Source organism: Erpetoichthys calabaricus, chromosome 18 (assembly GCF_900747795.2).
Source record: "Erpetoichthys calabaricus chromosome 18, fErpCal1.3, whole genome shotgun sequence".
Lineage (NCBI taxonomy): Eukaryota > Metazoa > Chordata > Cladistia > Polypteriformes > Polypteridae > Erpetoichthys > Erpetoichthys calabaricus.
This window is the reverse complement of record NC_041411.2, coordinates 52,349,898-52,373,705: the sequence shown is the minus strand read 5'-3', so window position 1 is coordinate 52,373,705 and position 23,808 is coordinate 52,349,898. Positions and strand designations below refer to the sequence as shown.

Below are 23,808 nucleotides of genomic sequence, written 5' to 3'. Positions count from 1 at the left end.
TGTATCTCACCATCACTTAATTTTTTTTATTCAGTTTTATTGAGTGTTCCTGCTCACGCTGAATTAGTATGCACCTTATGGTTTATGATGTCAAAAAAAAAAGAGACATAGGTATATATGATACTTGGAATTATTCTTTTTATGACCTGTATAGTACATTTTGGAAAACATTGTGGCACGGATGCAACATTGTTCATATTCATTCGCATAACATCTTGCGGTTGTGACCGCGTGTTTTTTTTTTTTCCCAATCTTGCCAGTCTCCATATGTTGCTGTATGGTGTTGTTTCTTTTGAACTCTAGGACATGCAGAGGAAAGAATAGTACAGAGAGGTCAGTTTAGCGCTATATGCAATCATCAGATTCAAATGTTAACAGTTCACACACACGCGAGGAGTGTCCTTCCTACATTTACGACATGTGTACCTGTTGCAATGTACACACTTCTCTCTATGCTTTGGTTACTATTACATTGAAAGGGCACCTGACACTGACTCAGTTTACTTTCCTGGGGAAAAAGGCTGTCTGGAACAGAAGCTTGTCGATGTTACATCCTCCTTTTCTTTTTACATAGATGTGACGATGAAGTTCCTCTGAAAGGTGAGCCATGAACACTCTTCTTTTTCAGTGGCCCCACTTGACTTGCACAGTACATGTCAAGCTTGTTATAGCACACAGCAACCGGCTTCTTGCCCTGAATAAGCTCATGCCTTCTGGTGCATAATGTCAACGCAGCACGGAGAAAAAAGAAAGAGACAAATATATGGGACAGTGGATATAAATTTATTGTACTTGTAAAAGTTAGCTTTTTTCAGTTTTATTCTCTTAATCACGATCTCGCTCTAACCCCACCCCCGATCTGACTCTAAGTAACAGTACCAGCATAAATTCACACCCGATCTGACGCTGTTCGTTTTCAAATAAGATTGCATTAGTGCAATGATGCAGGCAATGGTTCCCTGATTACGGTTATATACCAGGATGAAATCCTCAAAGCCTTTGTCAGACCATACACTAGTGCAGTGGGCCCTGGGTTGCTCCTGTTGTAGGACAATGCTCAGCCTCATGTGGCCAGAGTATGTAGGCAGTTCCTGGATGACAAAAGTGTCATGTCCTCTATCTGTTCTTGTGTAACGGCCTGTCTCCTGGTATCTCCTCCATGCTCCTGAGACATTCTTCTGATGGCATGTATGGATGTGCCATCCTGGAGGAGCTGGAGTACCTGTGTAACCGGAATCTGCTGATACCACCTCATGTTACTAGTAGTAACAAGGACATTAGCAAAATGCAAAACTAGAGAAGAATGACTCAGGAAGAGGTAAGGAGAGAGCAATTGTTTGTGGCCACCAACCGCAAAACATTCCTGTGATGATGTGGGTTCAGCTCCATGCTCCCTTCTTACTTTTCGGGAGCTCTTGAACCCCACATCGTCGCTAATGTAACCGGATGAGCTGGACAATGAGGACACCAACAAAGCAAGGGGAAAGGTGCAAAGTGCAGAAGTGTTTTTATTTAAAACAGTCAAAAGCAAAAAGTGTTCAAAACAAGTGCAGTGCTTCTAAAAGTCAATAAATAAATAATCCATTAAAAACAGTGAAAATGTGGAGGTTAAAATCCTATAAAATCCTTTAAAACAAGGTTAAAATACTGTCTGGAAGTAGTTCCTTCTTTAAAAAACATGGTGCCTTTTTCAGCTGGCAGCTCCCCTGCTTCTCCCATCTGGGCCATGCACCAGGGGAGTTGCCCAACCTGCAGCTGACCTTCTCCTAAGGGTCTGGTCACCTTTCAGTCCCTGGCTCCATAGGGCTCTCACCACACTGAGACTTGGGTTCCCCAGCGCTGGGGCTTCCACCTCCCAAGTCTCCGACTCCCGCCATCTTCCGCGGCGAGCCGTCCTTGATCGTGGTCACTCCTACTCCTCTGCAAAACTAAGCAGAAGTAACCCAATCCGCTTGCCCCCAGGTGCCGGCCAGACACCCCGCTAGGATTCACTTCTCCCAGCTGCCTGTCCATCTACAGTGAGCCTGCTGTCACTCGCTCACACCAGCTCCTTTGCTTCCTGTCTTTTCTCCTTTTTAACTTCCTGCCTTTTCTCCTTTTTAGCCTCCGTCCTCTGTTTTCTCTCTTTTTTTTCTTCTCCGATCTTTCTTCCCCTTCCGCATTAGCGCTTCTCATATTTATAATGGGGAAATGGCACAGGTGCAGCGATTAGCAGCTTCCGACATCAACTACGGATACGGATGATTCCTCACCTGTGCATAATGATGGGCGGAGCGAAGCCTCACGAAGCATCAACACGTTTGAAGCAATTGTGTCGGAAATCGTATTGAAGCTTTGAAGCATTTGACACTCACCTCTCTAGTGAGATCTCCTGGCCATTTGTATTAACAGCACATTTTAACAGTAAAGTCTTATCAGAGCATTGTGGACAAATACCTAATGTCTATGAAGTTGTGATAGACACCTTTGAAGTCAAAAATTATAATTGGCAATAAAGTCAAGCATTGTAAATCGGCATACGCTTAGCAAGTAATTATTCTGCAGTAATCGGGTCAACGTTGACTAGATACGTTTACTTCTAAACAACAGTAATCAGTGCTGGCGCCTAACGTATGCGTAACGGTGGCTTGAACAATTACGCCAGTCGCACAGCGCCAGGTCTCCTGTTCAATAACAAACCTGGTCAGCATCTGTTTGGGAATTGCAGATTTCCATTGCCTGATGCGTTTGATTGATAGTTCCGATTATGCGGCAATGCTCCTTGAAAACCTGGTTGGTGTTAGACTCCTAATCGGGAATTTAATCTGCATAATGTACATTCATATTCTAATTCCAATGTAAAACCAGCATATATCAGTATTTGAATTGAACTCTTCAACCAAACTAGACTACACCTCGTAGAAATGCGATTGGTCCATCACTAACTGTCACTCTAAGTTTTGCAATAACTAGAAGAATTGGTAGTAAAAACAGTAATACTGTAGCTACAATACATTACACTGCCAGTAGTCTAATGTGAAATGCTCTTACATTTGCACTAAAGTACTGTAATGTTTACATATAATGCAATACCCAGATACTTAATTGAAATAACTCCATGGCAATTCATTACAGTTTCCTTTATCATCAATTGTGCACAAGTTTTATTAAAATAACTACTAAAATTCAACCCAGAATAGTCCCATCTTTGTAGAATATAAAGAAATGTGTCACTATGGAAAACAAATCTGGACAATGCAAAGTAAATTTGTTGCACATCCTACAAAAACCAAGAAAAAACCTACACTTTCAGCCCGTTTGATATTTCAAATTAGGTTTTAATAAAGACATAGTTTGCAATAACCCAAAAACATGAGCGGACAAAGTAATTTGTACAAAAAACCAACCGGTTCTGTCCAGTTGCATTAATGAATGTGTACAGATTATTTTCCTGCTAATGATTCAAAAAAGTTAAGGACTAGAAAAAAGTGCTGGCAAGTGTACAAAAACTGAATTCATAATTGGAACAGGACTAAAACTAGAAACAAAAACATTCAATGCCTGCATAAACACAAATGTCCTCCACATCAAAGTCACACAATGCAGAGGATTTTTCTTCACAGATGACTCAGACTGTCAGATTACAAGGTTTTGATTAACTTTACAAGGAAAACATTTCAAAACTGGACTTAATCTGCATGTTGGTGTGCTCCTCTTTGCCATGTACCGAGTTCGAGTTTTGCTCACATAACACATCTTGTACAAACAACTACAAACTGTCTTCAATTGTTAAATTAATTTTGCATAGAGGTTGTCATTTCACAAATTACATTTTCTGTAACTCAACATGCTGTTGTGAACAGTCTTGATAAGAGAATTCTCTGAATAGCATAGAATAAGCAGAACCAAACCAAAGCATAGTAGTAAGATTGAATAGCTTTAGCAACCCTTAAAGCACAAAAACCAATTTACATGTCAAAGTTTTTTGCACTTTCATAGAAATTAAGGGTCAATGCTGCTTCTTTGTATTTTTATTGTAGAAAACTTGATCAGTGCAATTCCATTCACAAAAAGATGCAGGTGAACGTCGCCCCTCACACACCACTTGGCTCTCAAGGCTCAGCATCCTCTGTGCAGTCATTAGTGAGTCACCTGAAACAGACATTTTGTATTAACATCATGCTTAACAATTGGGACCCATAAAAAGAAAAAGTATCAGGTTTTGGTTATACCAACCATAATTTAAATGTTAATGATCCGATATGTTCAAACAAAAATATTGTTTAATAAAATGTCTAGTGTACTGTTATGAACAGTACGGTACATACCAAGAACAAAATCAGTCTTGTGGGATTTTGGCAAGCAGATTCTTTTCTAGGACAGCAGGAGTAGCAGAAACCTACTAAATAGAAACTATAAGATTGCTTAAGACAAATAAAGTAGGCCTTTAAAGTGTGGCATTGCAACGTCATGTTTACTAATCTCAGCATTGACAACAAGTGCACCAAACTTCTCAAAGTATGCCATCAGGAGCCTTGTGACATGGGGACAATGCACCCTCATCTCCAAAGATGGAAAGACTTGGCTTGAGACGATCACCTCTGCCTAAAGTAACTGGCCACAGCAGGTCTAACCCACTACCAACTTCAATTCTGTTAATCAGCAAAATATCAAGCTAAACACTGGCTTCCATTAAAATTAATGCAGTTATAACATGTGTTTCATAACTACTGTATACTGGCAAGATTACCTGTATTTGTCCCAGACTGTGGGTAAAAGGTTTGTAAAATGAACCATTGGTCCAAGCCACCAAATTGTAAACACAAAATGCAATTTATATCTTAAATTTAATACTACCTCACTGCATTTTCCCCAAAGTGGTACAGGTTTACTTGCTATACAGCCAAAAAATAAAAACAACAAAAAAAAACAACCAAATTTACAGAAACACCTCTTAAATTTCCAAAGTGTCCGCCTCGTCAGTGGTTTTTGACAGACTGGTGATCTTGAGACATTTGTTAGGCCTAAATCACTTCTCAAAACTCATCCAAAATGCATTGTAGTTTTTGGTAATCCTGGAAAACATTGAAAGCAAAAAAATTGCCCTTAATTCTGAATATTAACAGTAACTATCGTAATTTACAAGTTAAATTTTTTAAGTAAAAGAAATTACTCTAAATCAGTGTAGACTATAAAGATGCATATAATAAAAATGGACAACGTTTCTGAAGTGAAAAATTGTGACCCCCCATACCATGGGTTGAGTTAAGTTAAAACAGTTCCATTGCACTCTGATACTTATACATCAAGATGTCAAAATGTTACTTAAAAATAACTCACCTTTATAGAGGGAAAAAACACTCCCAAAAACACACACTTACAACTCCATAAAAACTGGAGTGAAATAGTCGTACAAATCCAAGAAAAAAGTGTAGAAATAGAACTGTAGTCAATCCAAGTGCTCCTTCCAAAGTCCGAGGTAGCCACATAGCCAAACACATTCAAGTTTCTGTCAACACAACCATTTCAAATATCACTGGAATGTGGACGCTCAAGAACTTTGACCTGGGAAGCTTTCAATAAAGTTGGCGAGTGCAGCGGTTTTAGACATTTTTATTTAGAAAAATGATTTGCTCTGCTGTGCTGGGCTTCAGGCGACTCCTTTTTTTTGCAGAGGACTTCCCCAGCCTTTGATAAAATGCGTTCACTGGGAACAGACGTTGCTGGCAGACAAAGATATTTGATGGCAAGCTGATAAAGATTGGGGTAAACAGTTATTCTCTCCTTCCAATACAGGAGTGGATCTTCTTGTCTACCAAGATAGGCATCTGTTAGATATCTCTTCACCTCCACAGTGGCATCTGCAGTGGCACTGTGGACTCTTTGAGCCTCGGAAACACGCAAGTCCAAAAGTTGCCATAGATGGTCTGTGGGACATGCTGCTTCCAAGGATGGGGCCAGGGCTGATGTTGAAGGCTGTGGCTCTGTTTGAAAGAGTCAAAGAGTACATGGTTTTATTCACAGTACACATTAAATATATCAAATACCAAAAATAAACATTCCATACAAAAATCACCTTGGGGTGTCACGTGCACAGTGTCTGGCGAGGACCACATTAGGGATGCGCATTCCAAGGTGAGTTGTCTCTCAGCCTCTCTGACATGGTCTGGATTGCCAAAGTCAATAGTTTTGAATCTTGGGTCCAGCAGCGTAGCTAAGGCCAAAACCCGGATGGATTCTAGTGTATGGAATCTGGAGCATAAGTTTGCCTTCAGATGCACAGAAAATAGCAATAATCAATGTTAAAGGGACACAACTATTCATTGTACAAAAATGTTTTTGGATCATTGCAGCCTACCTAATTGTATGGACTCCTCCCTGGTCACCTTGGTACTCTTCTCTGAGATTTTGTGTTGCAACATGCGATATAGTGGGATCATTTTTGATGCAGACACAGTTTTCTCTGCAGACATCTCAGTTGTTGCATGTTTTAGTGGAAGGAGGAGGGTCAGGCATTCACTAATAATATCATACTCCCCATTTGTTAAGGGAATAACCTCTGTATTTAAATTAGTGAGGGCAGCACCAACTGCCTCACGTTGGTCATACAGACGCTGCAGCATGTCGTAAGTGCTGTTCCATCTGGTGTCCACTTCTTGAACCACCTTCTGCACTGGCCTGCCACATTAGCTGCTGCATCTCCGATAGTTTTTCCTTAGCATTGCAACTTGACCTGAACAAAGACACAATTTTCCTTGCTTTTTGATGAATTTCCTGGAGCTTGGGGGTCTGGTCAATTACCTTCTTTACTACCAGATTCAGGGTATGGGCAAAGCATGGCACATGACGAACTTTCAGCAGCTGGACAGTGGCAACAAGATTGGCTGCATTGTCAGTCACCATGCAGTGTATCTTGCCACTGATTCCCCAGTCCGTCATTAGCACACTCATGGACTCCGTGATGTGAGCAGCAGTGTGTGTCTGGGGAAATTGACTGACACAAAGGAGAACTGTGGCCAGTTTGGCTACAGCTGTGACATAATGGCATGTGACACCCAGATAACCATCCATATTTATTGAAGTCCACATATCAGAGGTCAGGCTCACATAAGCATCCTGCTTTACCTCAGCCATTGCCTTCTCTTTGACTGCACAGTATTTGGCCTGAACCATGGCTTTTAGTGCCTTTCTGGTTGGGAGGATGTAGCTGGGATCCAGTTAGTTAACAAAAGCCTGGAAGCCTTTATCTTCGACAATAGAAAAGGGCTGCAAATCTTTTACCACTATGTCAACCAAAGCCTCATCCAGTTCCTCTTGTCTGCCTAAAAAAGAAAACAAAAAAACACAAAACAAGCTTATTGCAGCAAGCAAACTGTGTGCACCGCAGCAGACCTCACGCTCCAGACAAACTTTCACCAGTGCTGGTTCAGAATTGCTAAAATATGTTTAATACTATAAGAATAAAAATTTGTCATACCTTTCTTAGAAGTTCCAGTGTGAGCAGATACAGCAGGATTGTCATACTCCTCTGTAACGCCAGGATGCATCGACCTCAAGTGACGAAGCATTGAAGACGTGTTACCGCTAAATGCAAGTTGCTTATCGCAAATCATGCATTTTACCTTCGATGGAGATACTAAATCAAAGTAACTCCACACCAGCGATCGAGACCTCTTGCGTGAACCTTCCATCGTGTATTCCAAATGTAATCACAAAGTAGATTAGTCGTATTATCAGTATGTCTATATCTATCACCTCACTCGTCTCCAAAAAATAACCTTCAAACTTAGACGCATGCATTACTACTTTTAAATAGTTTAGGTGCATATTAGACTGAATTGGGATCAGGTGAGTGTTTTGGACACTGTGACATTCACAGGTATAAGCTCCAGGTGTCACTGATATACTGATACGAACTGGCGCTACACATCCACATCATCATGTGCATTAGAAATGAGATGCTGAGCTTTTGACACACAAATGTTTCAAAACGACACCTTGAAGCTTGTTTAAAAAGTGCATGTGAGATGATGAAGGGGAGGCAAAGCCAAATGTCACTGAGATCTGTCGTGTGTTACTTTGATCAACACTGTCAATTACTTCACCCCATGTTAGCCTTGTTAATGACAACCCTGTAGACACTTCATCGATTGATACAGACGCCAACATGAAGATTTACTAATGCACTGGAAACAAAGAGCAGGCAGCTATCCATATTTATAGTAATTTCCAAAAAAATCTGTCTTTGCCAGAAACATGTATTCTTGTTTACCATAAGAGAAGCCCATACTAATCATGTATCTTGAAGCATGCGCAAATAAGACTTGATACATGTATACCACCTAAAATTCAAAGTACAAGACCTGCAGTTTACCTACTGTACCATAATATAGCTACTACAACTAATGAAACCCCTACGTTAGCTAGATCTACGGTTTCATCATACACATGAAACAAAACACATATTTTCATTAGATACATCTTGATCACACTGCTGCCTCACAGTAAGGAGACCCGGGTTAATTTCCCGGCTCCTCCCTGCATGGAGTTTGCATGTTCTCCCCGTGTCTGCATGGGTTTCCTTCGGGTGCTCCGGTTTCTTCCCACAGTGCAAAGACATGCAGGTTAGGTGCATTGGCGATCCTAACTTGTCCCTAGTGTGTGCTTGGTGTGTGTGTGTGTGTATGTGTGTGTCCTGCGGTGGGCTGGCATGCTGCCCGGGAATTGTTCCTGCCTTGCACTCTGTGCTGGCTGGGATTGGCTCCAGCAGACCCCCGTGACCCTGTGTTTACATATATCAGGTTGGACAATGACTAACTGACTGACAGACATCTTGAACATTAATGCAGTAATTATAGCAGTAATAATGAACTTAAAAAAGGAAGAAAAGGAATATTTATGAGAAGAGACAGAAACAGTGATATCGTAGCAGACAGTATAAAAACAACATATAACACAGTAAATAGAATATCAAACAAAAAAGTGTATAACATTTAACACTATATAACATAATATGACTATATACAATATATATAGAGAGATTTCTATATGCAGTGAATAAACCTGTAACACCGTTCACTATAGAAGTGAGGCAGTGCAATACAGAGACTGGAATATTTATGAGAACAGCCAGAGTATTATGGTGAAGGAAGTGTTTTGAACCGTATTAGTACAGCTGTTCTTATGCATTCTAATAGTCAGCATTTTAATATGCAAAATTTGTCATTTTATTTTTTGACACTAAGTAATGTACTGCACAATAATTTCAGTTGTGTTGATAATCCAGAAAGATTCGTTTCACCAGTCACAACTCTGTTGAAATTTTGTAACTTGGTGGTGGAATATGAAGTGTAATGTAATTAATATAACTTTCTAACTCTCAGGTCGAAGCAGTAAGCTGACATGAGGAGTGGAAATGTCCCGCCTCCATGCATTGTGGTTCGAAGCACTGAGCAGACATGTGTAGTACTGAGATTGCATCCTGATGGGGCGTCGAAGCCTCAGACATGCTGAGTACTGAGATTATGACGGGGCACCGAAGCCTCAGACATGTGTAGTACTGAGATCATGACGGGGCTCCGAAGCCTCAGGCATGTGCACTGGGTTAACTGAGGCTTCGAAGCCTCGAGCAGACTCGAAGCCTCAGACATGCGTAGTACTAAGATTGCGTCATGACGGGCTTCGAACGGGGCTTCGAAGCCTCAGACATGCGTAGTACTGAGGTCATGACGGGGCTCCGAAGCCTCAGACATGCGTAGTACTGAGATTGCGTCATGACGGGCTTCGAATGGGGCTTTGAAGCCTCAGACATGCATAGTACTGAGCTCATGACGGGGCTCCGAAGCCTCAGACATGCGTAGTACTGAGGTCATGACGGGGCTCCGAAGCCCCAGACATGCGTAGTACTGAGATTGGATCATGATAGGGCTTCGAAGCCTTCAGCAGACATGGTCACTGGTTACTGAATCTTTGTGAAGCCTCAGCACACTCAAAGGCATTGACCTCCATATTTTGAGAGCCTATCTGACACTTAACTCTCTAGTTATATTTTGTAATTCGTATTGACATTACACACTTCAGTTAATATAATTAAAGTACAATTCAGTGTATGTAAAGAGCTTCACTGTAAAACGTAATAAGCTTCATATTTGTGTGTTTGGAGACCCTGGTGTCGTACTGAATTTGTATTGTAGAAAAACAAACTACTGTCCAGCATGCCTAAATGTTTCTTTTCGTTTCTGATCACTATACGGCACTACCAATTTGAGACAATTCGCTATAAACAGTTTCAGCCAATCAGAGCCTTCTAAACATGCAGAATGACAGTGTGAACCTTTATTGTAGTGGAGCAGCATCTTTGTTTCAGTCAGTCATTGTCCTGTTAGACTATTTACTGTTAAGTGCTGCTTGTGCTACCGTTTATAGTACAACAGGTAGCCTACGTAGTTCTTAAATTGGTATTGAAATGCACACACAAGTCTCCTAAATTATTTATTGAAATGCCTACATTTACAGTGTCTGTTTTAGGAAGTCGTAGTTTTTACTTGTTCCCGTTATTAGGAATTATAATTTCTCAGTGTCACATATTATTCGTTACTACTCGCGAGTCCCTATCATTGAGTTTCTGTTTTATATTCTGTACTGTATAAGCAAACTTTTTAAAAGGAGCATTAATTGAACTGACTATAGCAGACTTGTCATCTTCTTAAAATGACTTTATTGATTTGATATTGACAATTAATCATAAGGTCAAAAACTAAGGAGGATATGAGTTTGAATGGACTGTGCTGTTTCTTTTTTTTTTGTGACATCGCGTCAGTAGGGAGTGCATCAATTTAACAATGCATTCTGTCCTAAATGACAGCGCACACGCTTTTTGATATTTCCTAAAGGCCAATGTGTCTCAGTTTGCTCATTAATATATTTTGACAGTGTATTTTAGTGAGAATGATTATAAACATATTACCCATGTTCATTTCCCATGTAGATATGTAACATTTGGTGAGAATAAATAAAAAGTAACAACACATATAATAGTTATGTTGCATTGTTTATCCATCCAGCCATCCATTTTCCAACCCGCTGAATCCGAACACAGGGTCACGGGGGTCTGCTGGAGCCAATCCCAGCCAACACAGGGCACAAGGCAGGAACCAATCCAACCACAGGACACACACAAACACACCAAGCATACACTAGGGCCAATTTAGAATTGCCAATCCACCTAACCTGCATGTCTTTGGACTGTGAGAGGAAACCGGAGTGCCCGGAGGAAACCCACGCAGACACGGGGAGAACATGCAAACTCCACGCAGGGAGAACCCGGGAAGCAAACCCAGGTCCCCAGGTCGCCCAACTGTGAGGCAGCGGCGCTACCCACTGCGCCACCCTGCATTGTTTATGATTAACAAAATTCATAGTTTATCTGAAATGTTCTACTTATACAGTCGGTTTATTCCACTTCTGAAGGTGTACATTGTCGGTATTCTCCATTGCATTTGCCCCTGAGTGTAACGTGTGCCAGTGCAACTGAGGGGTGGCAGACAAGCTCACGTAATGGGTGACAAGGCACATCCTCACGCTGATGCCGAGGCTCTTGTCATGAATATTCCCATCTTGTGCTTTTTCTCATTCTTACCAGTTTACTATTATTATTGGACACGTATGTAGAGGAAATGTGTGTCTTATTTTATGTCTATGAAAGTAAGGACGGTAAAGCCTTGAATGAAACTGAGTGTTGATGCTTTGGGTAACAAGACAGGGAGCAGGGAACGTTAAATGTGACAGTGGAGCAGGGAACGTTAAATGTGACAGTGGAGCAGGGAACGTTAAATGTGACAGTGACTGCGGGGGATTGTGGAACTGGAAGATGGTTTAAGAATACAGAAACGACAAAAGCTTAGTCTTTCAATAATTCTATTTACATCAATGATTTACTCTGTTGTTTTGCAGTTTGGAAGATTACTTACTGTATTTACCCCCCCAGCACAGCCTTTGATAAGATGCATTCAGAAGGAAAGGATGTTGCTGACAAAGTCAGGTGCTTTTTCGAAAGTTTGGCTCCAGATGTGCTTATCCAGCTGCTCCTTCTTGTCAGTACTTGAGTGATCTTTATGTTCACCTCTAGATGAATTCGCAAAGTTTCTTTACAACTTTTTTGTCCCGAGGCTTTCCTAAAATTGCAGAAGACACTGTTGATGGCGCTTATTCTGTTTTAAAGACAGTTGTCATTAGTTATGCAGCATACGCTTTTACTCACATTGCTTTTTGGAAATCAATAATACAAATCAGCTACAGATCTGGGAATCACTGAAGAGTAAAAACGTTTAATGAGAGTGTCTTGCGCATATACTGGTGTAATGACCACGTCGGCTTTAGTGAAGCGTTTCTTAGCCTCTCTGATATGATCGACATGGGGTAGAATAGATTCTGGATTGTTATAATACATGTTACCTTATGCAAAATATGCTCATTAATTTGTTACAGATTCTAGGTCACAGGTGTCGAACTCCGGTCCTGGAGGGCCGCAGTGGCTGCAGGTTTTCATTCTAACCATCCATCCATCCATCCATTTTCCAACCCGCTGAATCCGAACACAGGGTCATGGGGGTCTGCTGGAGCCAATCCCAGCCAACACAGGGCACAAGGCAGGGAACCAATCCCGGGCAGGGTGCCAACCCACCGCAGGACACACACAAACACACCCACACACCAAGCACACACTACGGCCAATTTAGAATCACCAATCCACCTAACCTGCATGTCTTTGGACTGTGGGAGGAAACCGGAGCACCCGGAGGAAACCCACGCAGACACGGGGAGAACATGCAAACTCCACGCAGGGAGGACCCGGGAAGTGAACCCGGGTCTCCTAACTGCGAGGCGGCAGTGCTACCACTGCACCACCGTGCCGCCTTCATTCTAACCATCTTCTTCATTAGTGGCCAGTTTTTTGCTGCTAATTAACTTCTTTTGCCTTAATTTTAAATAGCTTTACTCAGCCCCTTTGTTGTTTCTTTTTCCTTAATTAGCAGCAAAACAATAATGAGACACAAAATGAGCTGCCCACACGACCAGCTATCCACAATATCTGAAAATAAAGAAAGGTGAAGATCTCAGTAAGACTGATCTCTCAGATCACCAAAACATTTTGACGGTGTTCTTAGAAAAAACAGAAAATCAACAATTTTGGAAATGTCTGCTGTGGCAGAATGAGAGCAGCAACAAGCCGTGGAATTAAAGAATGAGTTTAATTAACAGCAAGAATCAGCTTCTCATTAAGAGACTGGTTGGAGTGAAATTGGTTGGAAGACCCAATTTAGCTGGTCATCTGTTGGGTTGTTTCACATCTCATTTCTGTTTGGCTGTCATTTAATGAAGAAATGAATCAAGTCAGAGCACTGAATCCTTAAAAACAGGGCTATTAAAACAAAGGGCAAATGAGTTAATTAGCAGTGAAAACTGGTCACTGATTAGGAAAAGGGTTAGAATGAAAACCTGCAGCCACTGCGGCCCTCCAGGCCTGGAGTTCGACACCCCTGTTCTAGGTGGACACGATTCCACACCAAGGAAAAAGGTGCCCCATGTAAATCGTTCATAATGTCTCCAAAATATATCTGTTAACTTTCAGACAAGTACTACTTAACTGTTTTATACAAAATCCTTACTTCGACTGCTGACTGTGCAGATATCAATGACGTCATTACGCTAGCGTGACTCAAAATCACGTGGTGGGCACATTTGAAACAAGCCTCGAAGCAGCGCTTCCATCTCCAGTGCTTCGAAAGCTTGACATAGTGTCAAAACTTGTGTATCGAGCGGCCCATCACTACCTGTGCACTTAAGTGAGGAAATGCCCACACAACGTCACGTCCGAGAACTGCTATGGCCACACTGCCACGCCCCTTCTATATGCTGCGAGTGCGGTGATTATTTATTTAAAACCTGGCCTTTTCTTCTAAGCTGCACACAATTCCTCTTTTGGAGAGGCTTTGCTGTTGCCTCTCTAGTGCACCTGTTGTCACTTTTATTTGCAACTTTCATTTGCACAAAAGCAGGTGAAGTTGATTCACATTCGTTTATGCTTTGTAATGGACAGACTTATATCCCTGAAGTTTAAATGACTTGGTGTTAGACTGTAATGATTAAGTGTTCCCTTAATTTTTTGAGAAATGCAGTTCAATTTAATATATAAATCCAGGAATAAATCCAGAGCCAGAATTGTCTTCTTCCATTTCATTCTTCCAGTCTCTCTCTCTCCCATCTCACCTTGCTTGGCATTCAGACGCACTCAGCAGGACTGAGTCACCGGCAAATGCAGTACTTAAACAACTCCTCTGTTGGGACCCACTGTGAAGCTGAGAGTCCTACACTTTTCTCCTGCCACCATATTTACTACTGCTCCTATGCTCAACAGAAGCAACTTGCCCCTAGAGTGCCATTCCCCTTCTCTACCACTGGTGCATCCTGACTGCTTCACCTACTTCAACTTTTTCTGTTTTCCACAAGATTCTGCATCCTTCTTGTCTTTCTTGTGATTTTCATCCTCATCTTTTTCTCCTACCCGGACCACTTTTAACAATCCTTGTACCCTCAATGACGGATGTCTGAGTGGACTAGTCTTCTGCATATAAATGCTTAATTAGTTCATCCCTCATTAAGTGCTATGCGGCCACTCATTGCTTTGGCACACACCTACACTCTTGACATTTGAGCTATATTATTTTTAAAAACATATCTTCCACCAGTATAGCCCTTTGACACGCTTCACAACATGACAGTGGATATTAGTCTGGGTACCCACTAGCAGAGAGTTAAACACAGTCCTTCCAATCACTGTTAAATGTTGCTTATGTCTTTGCATTGCCCATTCTTTCATCACACATTGGGATATTCCGAAATATTTAATCCATTATGGAAGCTTAATGCTGGAGGAAGTCGAAGATACATTTATGTTTTGTTTGAGCAGAGCTTCTTAACAGCATAATGAAATAACGTTTTATTTCATAAAGAATTTGACCTTGTAACTGCAAAATTTAGTACAGTCTATTTGTAATTACTACAATGTTTATTGAGACTAAAAGAGTGAAAACAAAGCTGTTTCAACTGATATATTACCTCCCTTTATGAATTTTAGATGCCCCCTCAAATGTGCGCTCGGGCGCAAATGCTGCCCAAAGCTGTCCTCCAATACATTTGTTTTCGGTTATATTAAAATTATCTAGAATCTGAAAAGGTCAGGCCTCTTTTAAATCAGAAACATGTAGAAATTTTGAAAGTGGCAGGTACTGTATTCCTGTTAATGAGTGAAGCAAGGCCTGGGATAAAATTCATAACGAAATTAAATAATACACTCCAGTTTTGCCCCTTTCGTTTCACGGTCCACACCTTACAATTCAGAGCAAGATAATCAACATTTGCCATTTTGATTATAAAGTCAGCAATCTATAAGGAGGGGGCAACTGGGAGCAGATCCCTTCAAAATCAAGGGGATGGGTGGTGCAAAAGCAATTAAAGGGTCAGGAGATCAGGCATCTTTAGCCTGTAGTGTGTGCCAGCCATTTCACTCTGAATTCTGCACCATCGATCCATCACAACTATTTGCACAGTCACACTATGTCTTTGTTGTTTGCCGATTCATCACTGGATAGGGATATATGATCAGCATGACTAATATCATCTATCACCATGCTTTGGATAAAAATGTGAACATGACATGTAGCAGTTGCAGCTGACAGAGGTGCCTGTGTCACACATCAGTAAGTTTATCCATCAGTTTATTACTAGTAAGCTTCAATAAAATACCTATAATACACTCTTAATACCTCTGCATCAAAAAAGGCTTTATTATGCTTAGCCAGTATCCATATAGTTTGGAGGGAAGTACTTGTTGCTCACTCTTTTTGAGTTAGAAAATGGGTATTTTTCTGCTGTGAACATTGCTTGCTTTCAAGGCATATATTTTTCTATTTTTGCCTGCAGACTGTTCTAGATAAGAAAATACTCATTGAAAGAGTAGTGGTTTTGAAAGCAGTCATATCGCACATTGGACTCTTTTAAGATAGTGACTGTTTCTTTGCAGGTCAGGAAGGTGGGCTGAATATTTTCAGAATGTTCACATTATAAATATATACTTTTCATTTGATTTGTCATTGAAGTGTTTTACTCTTAAGACATTTCGATAGTGATATCTTTACTAGCTAACTTGTTTTGATAGAAAATTTCTAATGTGAATTTTGAATTTTACTTACTGGCTAGCTAGTAAAGGTTGCATGATTGGGTAAAACTACTTTTGATTTCCATGAGAAAAAGATTAATTTAAACGATTAGGCTTACTCATTTGGAACATATTAACACCAGGATGACTGCAGTGCAGCATATGCTTGATGATTCCATATTTAGCATACATATAAATTTCACAAGTGTGAGATGACTTATTATTTATGTAATGTGAATGAGTGAGTGTTTAGATAAGAGTTTGCAGGGGGTTAAAGTGACTCTCCAGGGGCCTCATGCATAACGCTGTGCATAGAATTCACACTAAAACATGGTGTATGGACAAAAGCGGAAATGTTCATATGCACAAAAAAATCCAGATGCATAAATCTATGCGCACACCAACTTCCAATTTCTTCTGCTACATAAATCCCGGTCAGCGTGAAAAGTAACGGACGTGCACACCCCTGCTGCCACTCCCCAGCTCCTCCCAGAATTACATCTCTTTGAATATGCAAATCAATATAAATAGCCCTTAAGCTCAGCATTCTGTGAAAAGGCAATGACAAAAGCACGGGGGAGAATAGAAGAATTTCAGTGAATACCAAGTGGAGGCAAGGAAAAACGTACTATTTGTTGGTTTAAACAGTGGTATAAACAACAAAAGGAAGTTGATCGAGTGACAGAGTGTCGGAGAAACTCGAAAGCTCAAGTTCACAAAGTCGCACAGTGCTCGAAATAAAAAAAAGTTGTCAGAGATCAAAGTTGCTGTGAAAAGGCAAGTCGTATGAAAGCTTATTAGGGTACAGAGAAAAGAAAAAAAATTAGGGACACAATGGGAAAAAAGCACAAAATGTCAACTTTAAATCTCGAAATTTCCACTTTAATCACATAGTTTATTTTGTCATTAAAGTAGAACATCATAAACTTCATCTTAAAATCGTTTAATTTACTAGCTTCTCAAATCCCATCGTAACTAAAGTAACACGTTAAATGCTTTGTTTTGTATGTGTTCTTCTATGTGCTCTATGTGTGTCAATCACTATGTGCTTCTTAAAAGGGCTTTCTCTTCCTCTAACAGGACACAGAATCCATGACATTCATGATATTACATCTCTCTGAATAATTTAAATACTGAGATGTATACTTGATGTCATTTCAGTATTCATATCATATCAATTAAAGCTTGTATTAAACATGGGAACACAGTGGCACAGTGATAGTGACGAACTGGCACCCCATCTAGAGATTGTTCCTGCCTCACGCAAGATGCTTGCTGCACCGTAAACGACCTTCGCTGAAATAATTTATTGCAACAGTACTGTCTCTTTCAAATGTACTAACCTCTAATTCCTGTCCTTCCTTTTCTTTCTCCAAGCACCCAATCGCCACACAATCAGCTCAGTAATAGATGTTCAGCCATCTGTAAGCTTAGAACTCCAATTCTTCAAAACCTATAAGGAACATTAAAATATCTTCATAGTACATGTTTAATTATTTTATCCATCTATCCTTCCAGTGTCGCGCCAGGAGGAACAATCCCTGAACGGGGCACCAGCTCCTTGCTAGTGCTGCGACACCATGTCCTCACATGTTTAATTATTAAAAATATTGATTATTTAAATGATGTTAACATTTTATCTGTATAATGTAATAAACATATTTTGCTGCATTTTATCTTAACAATGATATCGTCATCATATGTAAATACGCATTTTATAAAGTGACTTAAGTTGTGCAATATTATAACTGTATCGCAAGTTTACAGTGAGGTAATTGTACTTATAAGTACAAACAGTTCTACAGGGAGCACTTGATGGACTGATTGATTGTGTTTATAGTTCTTGGGATGAAACTGTTTCTGAACTGTGAGGTCCATACAGGAAAGGCTCTGAAGCGTTTGCCATATGAGAGCTGTTCAAATAGACAGAATGGCTGAGGCAGCGTGTGCTAGATGCTGTATACCAATAATTCTCTTCCCGATCAGCTGCTGTAGAGCTGTGATTTCACACTCAGATACAGTGACATAAATACTCTGAGTGGTGCAGTGAGAGTAATATGGAAAAAGATGATCCGCTGTGGCAACCCCTAACAGGAGCAGCTGAAAGAAGAAGAAGAAGGTGCAGTGAGAGTAACAACGCTAAAGCAGCTATGGTGTTTGGAATAGTTTGGCCATTCCGTGGACCATTATATTGTTACAGGTTAATTACAATCAGATGCCTTAAACTAATAAACAATATGTGGTTAATTTCAGTGTATATGATAAAGCTGCGTCAGGGATGTGGATCTAAAAAAGAAAGGGAAACCACACTGGAACAAAAGCACTGCTTTGATGCCGGGTGCCGCCTGTTTGCAAAACCGAGTGGAGAACTTGCATACGCCAGGGTTTGAGCTACCATGAAAATGTGCATGGCTTTATGCCAAATTTAGGTTTTATACATCGTGATTTGAACATAGAAACAGGAGTACGCAACATTTTTCAAATGTATTTAATGTCCCCATAGTAGAATAATCAAATGAAATTAATTGCTCAAGCGTTATATGGGCTATTGTTTGAAAGTTCCTTTACAAGTTGAGAAATCTAGAAAAGAAGTGGCCATAAGTATACATGTATAGATTTAGATTTATACAAGAGTATACATGTATAGATTTAGCTAATTTTGTGAACAAGCAAACTGAGATTGTTTTGCATCCGTTAAGTGTAAATATCCAAGACCATATTGTAGCAAGCCTACATAGCTTTAACATCAGGTTTGCTGTCTCTACTGCCATCACTATCATACAGGGACTGGATAATGATAAAGGAATGTCAGATTGTCAAAGGCCCAACTCATAATCATAACTACACTTTAGATTTAATTATAATTTACAAAGTTGAAATTCAAAATTTAAATATTACTCCATTAAATGAAAATATTTCCGATCACTACTTAATTACATTTGATTTAGTCCTGCCCTTACCAATACACTAACAGATTAAAACAAAGACAGTATGACATCTAGATTGTAATTCTGCTTCAAAATTTACAGAAACTTTGATTAAGTCGAGTGTAATTGTGGAAAACCATTTGATCAGCTAACATCACATTATAATGTGACCTTGAGAGATGCTCTGGACGCAGTGGCTCCCCTTAAAACAAAAGTGACAAAGCACATAGAAACTCACCCTGGTTTAATGAAAACACTTGAGCTCATAAATTAGAGTGTCGAAAACTGGAGTGCAGATGGAGAACAACAAAGCTTCATGAGTTTCAAATTGCATGGAGAGAGTGTTAAAAATATAAAAAAGCTCTCTTTAAAGCTTGCTCAGAATACTATTCTACAATAATAGATAGCAATAATAAAAATCCTCTGGTACCGTTTAGAAGAGTGGCTAAATTAACAAATTGGAATTCAGATCTACAGTGCAAAATACAAACAGATATTAGCAGTACAGACTTTATGAACTTTTTTAATGAGAAAATTAAAAATATAAGATCCCAGATCTCAGCAGCACAGTGCAAACCACATATTAGCATGGCAGACCCCGTCTCACATTGCATTCAACACTTTAAAAGTTTTAATCTTGTAACTGAGCAGGAAGACTTAACTTTAGTTTCTAAAATGAAACCTATTACTTGTTCCTTAGATCCAGTACCAACAAAACTAGTAAAAAGTGCAATGGATGTTCTTGCAGTGTCAATTCTTAGCATTATAAATAGTTCATTATTGCATGGCACAGTACCTGATACACTAAAAGTGTCAATCATTAAACCATTACTTAAAAAGTCAGACCTAGACCCACACATTCTTAATAACTATAGACCCATTTCAAATTTACCCTTTCTCTCCAAAATACTAGAAAAAGTAGTCGCCAATCAGCTTCAGTCACACCTTATGCATTACAATTTATTTGAGAAATTCCAGTCTGGTTTCCGCACTGGTCATAGTACAGAAACGGCACTAACGCGGGTTATAAACAACATTCTGATAACCTCCGATGAAGGAACTTCAACTGTAATTATGTTGTTAGACTTAAGTACAGCATTTGACACCATTGACCGTTCTATTTTACTGCACAGGCTAGAAAATGATGTTGGCCTTACAGACACTGTGCTCTCTTGGTTTAGTTCTTATTTATCAAATCGATTCCAATATGTACAGAAATGTGCTGACAGTACTCCATCATTATACACAGAACTGAAATATGGTGTCCCGCAGGGCTCAGTACTGGGACATTTACTGTTTTCACTTTACATGCTTCCACTGGGATCTCTCATTGGGAAACATAATGTTAATTTTCACTCGTATGCAGATGACACCCTGTTTTTACCTTTCTTTTAGATCAAATGAAGTTTCTCCAATGTCTTTAATTAGTTGTGTTAGTGAATTAAAGGAGTGGATGGATGAGAACTACTTGTCTTTAAATACAGATAAAACAGAGATGTTAATTATTGGAGGGAATGATGCTGATCGCAACAATATTTTGTCATCATTTAACTCAGTTGGAATCACCATTAATTTTACTAAATCAGCCCGCAATCTAGGAGTTATCTTTGACTCTAGCATGTCATTTAAAGCACACATTACAAAGTTGTCCAAATCATGTTTCTTCCACCTTAAAAATGTGGGGACATTAAGGCAGGATTCTGAGAAACTAATTCATGCATTTATTTCTAGTAGGATTGACTACTGCAATGTGGTTTTCACTGGATGTTCAAACTGTTCTTTATAGAGCCAAAATGATGCAGCAAGAATTATTACAATAACAAGAAAATACAAACATATAACCAGTTCTTAAATCCTTACATTGGCTCCCATTAAAGTTTAGGGCAGATTTCAAAATCCTCCTTTTAACATATAAAGCCATAAATGGCCAAGGTCCAGCTTACTTGTCTGAACTTATCATGACTTACAAACCAGAGTGCACATTAAGATCGCAAGATGCCAGCCTGCTCATGATTCCAAGGATTAATAAAGTAACAGTGGGAGGTAGAGCTTTTAGTTACAGGGCCTCTAAATTGTGGAATGGTCTGCCTGCTACTATAACAGATGCACCTGCAGTCTCAGCTTTCAAATCCCGGCTGAAGACTCACTTCAGTTTAGCATATCCTGACTAAAGCTGCTGATTAACTGTACAGACTGCATCTCTGTTGTTAGTTATTAGCACTAAAACAAAAGTAATAAGGTAGTTATAATTTGTTACTAACCCACCTATTCTGTTTCTTTTCTCGGTACTCAAATATGGCACTTGGTGCCACTGCCCACCCGCCAAGTGCTTTTGCCCACCTAAAGTAAAGACATCTCTGATGGAGGATCACAGGAATCGTCAGGAAGAGGGGTCCTTTCATCAGATTGGCTGGCCCAGCGCTGTTTCAGCTGTGGAATGGCCAATTGTGGGAGGCAGCTTGATGGCTGAGGTCTCCAGGACTCTAAACAAATCCAAATCCTATTATGTGATATCATCTACTGTTATATTCTGCTCTGTACTTGTAATATTTTTATTTTATTGTTATACTGTATTGAGGATTACTTGTGTTCTGCTCTGTGTATTGTATTGTGTTGACTCCCTTCTCTTTGACACCCACTGCACGCCCAACCTACCTGCAAAGGGTCTCTCTTTGAACTGCCTTTCCCAAGGTTTCTTCCATTTTTTATTTTTCCCTACTCGTTTTTTTTTTGGGGGAGTTTTTCCTTGTCTTCTTAGAGAGTTAAGGCTGGGTGGGTGTCAAGAGGCAGGGCCTGTTAAAGCCCATTGCGGCACTTCTTGTGTGATTTTGAGCTATACAAAAATAAATCGTATTGTATTATATTGTATTTTAAGGTACTGTATGATGGAAACAGTTTGCTGGTCATGTTTTGGCTCATTTTGTATTGCACTATTGTTTGGCAGCTAATTAAGGAAATTAATCAAGAGCAAGTCAGTTACAATCAATTCAAAATAAGTTAATTAGGAGAAAGAACAGGTCACTAATTAGGAAAAGGGTTAGAATGAAACCCTGCAGCAACATTGGCCCTCCAGGACCTAAGTATGAGAACCCTGGTCTAGACCCTATTATTGCTGTAAAGATGAACATCCATTTCCATCTCAGAAGATACGTGATGCTTGGGGGTGTGGAGCATCACTTTGTAGTGAAGGCATGTGAAGAACTGCATGGGGCCTACCTGGGGTTTTATGCTGCAGAGTTGGAGGATTTTGAGACCACAGATCCGGATATTATTTCAGTCCTACCACAAGGAAAATGGTGGTGATGGTTGTTGTTATGTTTCTAAATGGGTAGAGCTTTTTTCTTGGGCTGATGCAAAGACTCAAAAGATATGCACCATTTAAAAGAATGAGATTTTCACCAATTGGGGGGTCCCCAAGTTCATTGTATTACACAGGGGTCCTCAGTTCACCAGCAGTTTACTGGAAAGGTTATATTTAGCCTGGGGGGTGAAATGAAAATTGACAACATCATTCCATCCCCAAAGCAATTTAACAGAGAGGGTGAACCAGACCCTAAAAACAATGATGGCATCCCATGTTGATAATCAATATTGAGAATGGGACCAATGGCTTCCAGAACTACAGTTTGCCATCAAGAAAGCTGTGCATGGGGTTTTGGATGAAATCCCTGCTTTGATTGCTCTAGGACGTCAGATTAGGGGCCCACTTGATCGATTGGTAGAGTCCATTCCTTTGCCAGGTACACCCCAATATTATACACCTGTAACCCTAGAGAAATTATGGAAGAAAGTACAAGCTAGGTTGGTGAGTTCAACCTTAAGACAACCCAGGTATTATAATGCCCATTGTTGGGAGGTGCACTACATATCGGGTGACTTGGTCTGGGTTGCAGCTCATCACCTATCCAATGCGGCTCATAAATTTACATCGAAGCTTGCTCCTAAATGGTTAGGACCAGCGATTATTTTAAAGCAGCTTGGACCAAATAACTACTGAGTACAGAAGGGGACAAACCCAGAGTCCAAAACAGATGCAGTTAATGTAACTAGTATTAAACCATATTTAAGTCCCCCCTTGGGGAAACCTGGGGGTGGGGAACTATGTAGCAAGCCTACATAGTGTTAACATTGGGGTTTTTTTCTCTATTGTGTCACTACAGGGACTGAATAATGATGAAAGAATATCCCTTCAGGCATTATAGTCAACAGCTAAGTCTGAGATGAACCCGTTGGGTAAGAATTCTAGCTGCCTAGGGCAGGCACCATGTTTCTGTAATAGATAGATAGATAGATAGATAGATAGATAGATAGATAGATAGATAGATAGATAGATAGATAGATAGATAGATAGATAGATAGATAGATAGATAGATAGATAGATAGATAGATAGATAGATAGATAGATAGATAGATAGATAGATCTTTATTGTCATTGTCACTTTTACAAAGGAACAACGAAATTGAAGGTGCAGTCGACTCAGTGTGAGGCATAAGAGTTAAAAAGACAAGAAGAGAGAAAATAATAACAAAACGAATAGTAATAAAAGTACTTTACAGATATACAAATTGCACTTGTTATATATACAAATTGTACTGGTTGACATAAGGTCCATATTGCACATTGGGAGAATGATATGGAGCAGTTTTACTCTGAGTTCAGGGCCATGATTGCTTTTGGATAAAAGC

At 39.9% G+C, this 23,808-nt stretch overlaps 1 protein-coding gene and 1 long non-coding RNA gene across 2 annotated transcripts; both read right to left on the bottom strand.

Moving 5' to 3' along the window:
- Positions 1 to 4,928: 4,928 nt before the first annotated feature.
- Positions 4,929 to 6,212, bottom strand: LOC114669251 (uncharacterized). Its single transcript, XR_003719001.2, has 3 exons — positions 6,056 to 6,212; positions 5,320 to 5,963; positions 4,929 to 5,054 (listed from the first exon to the last, which is right to left on the bottom strand). It is a non-coding gene; the product is annotated as an uncharacterized LOC114669251 (long non-coding RNA).
- Positions 6,213 to 7,181: 969 nt separating this feature from the next.
- Positions 7,182 to 8,333, bottom strand: LOC127526294 (E3 SUMO-protein ligase ZBED1). Its single transcript, XM_051921540.1, has 2 exons — positions 7,457 to 8,333; positions 7,182 to 7,301 (listed from the first exon to the last, which is right to left on the bottom strand). The coding sequence occupies exons 1-2, from the start codon at positions 7,668 to 7,670 to the stop codon at positions 7,198 to 7,200; spliced, it is 318 nt and encodes a 105-aa protein (XP_051777500.1). The 5' UTR covers positions 7,671 to 8,333; the 3' UTR covers positions 7,182 to 7,197.
- Positions 8,334 to 23,808: the final 15,475 nt, after the last annotated feature.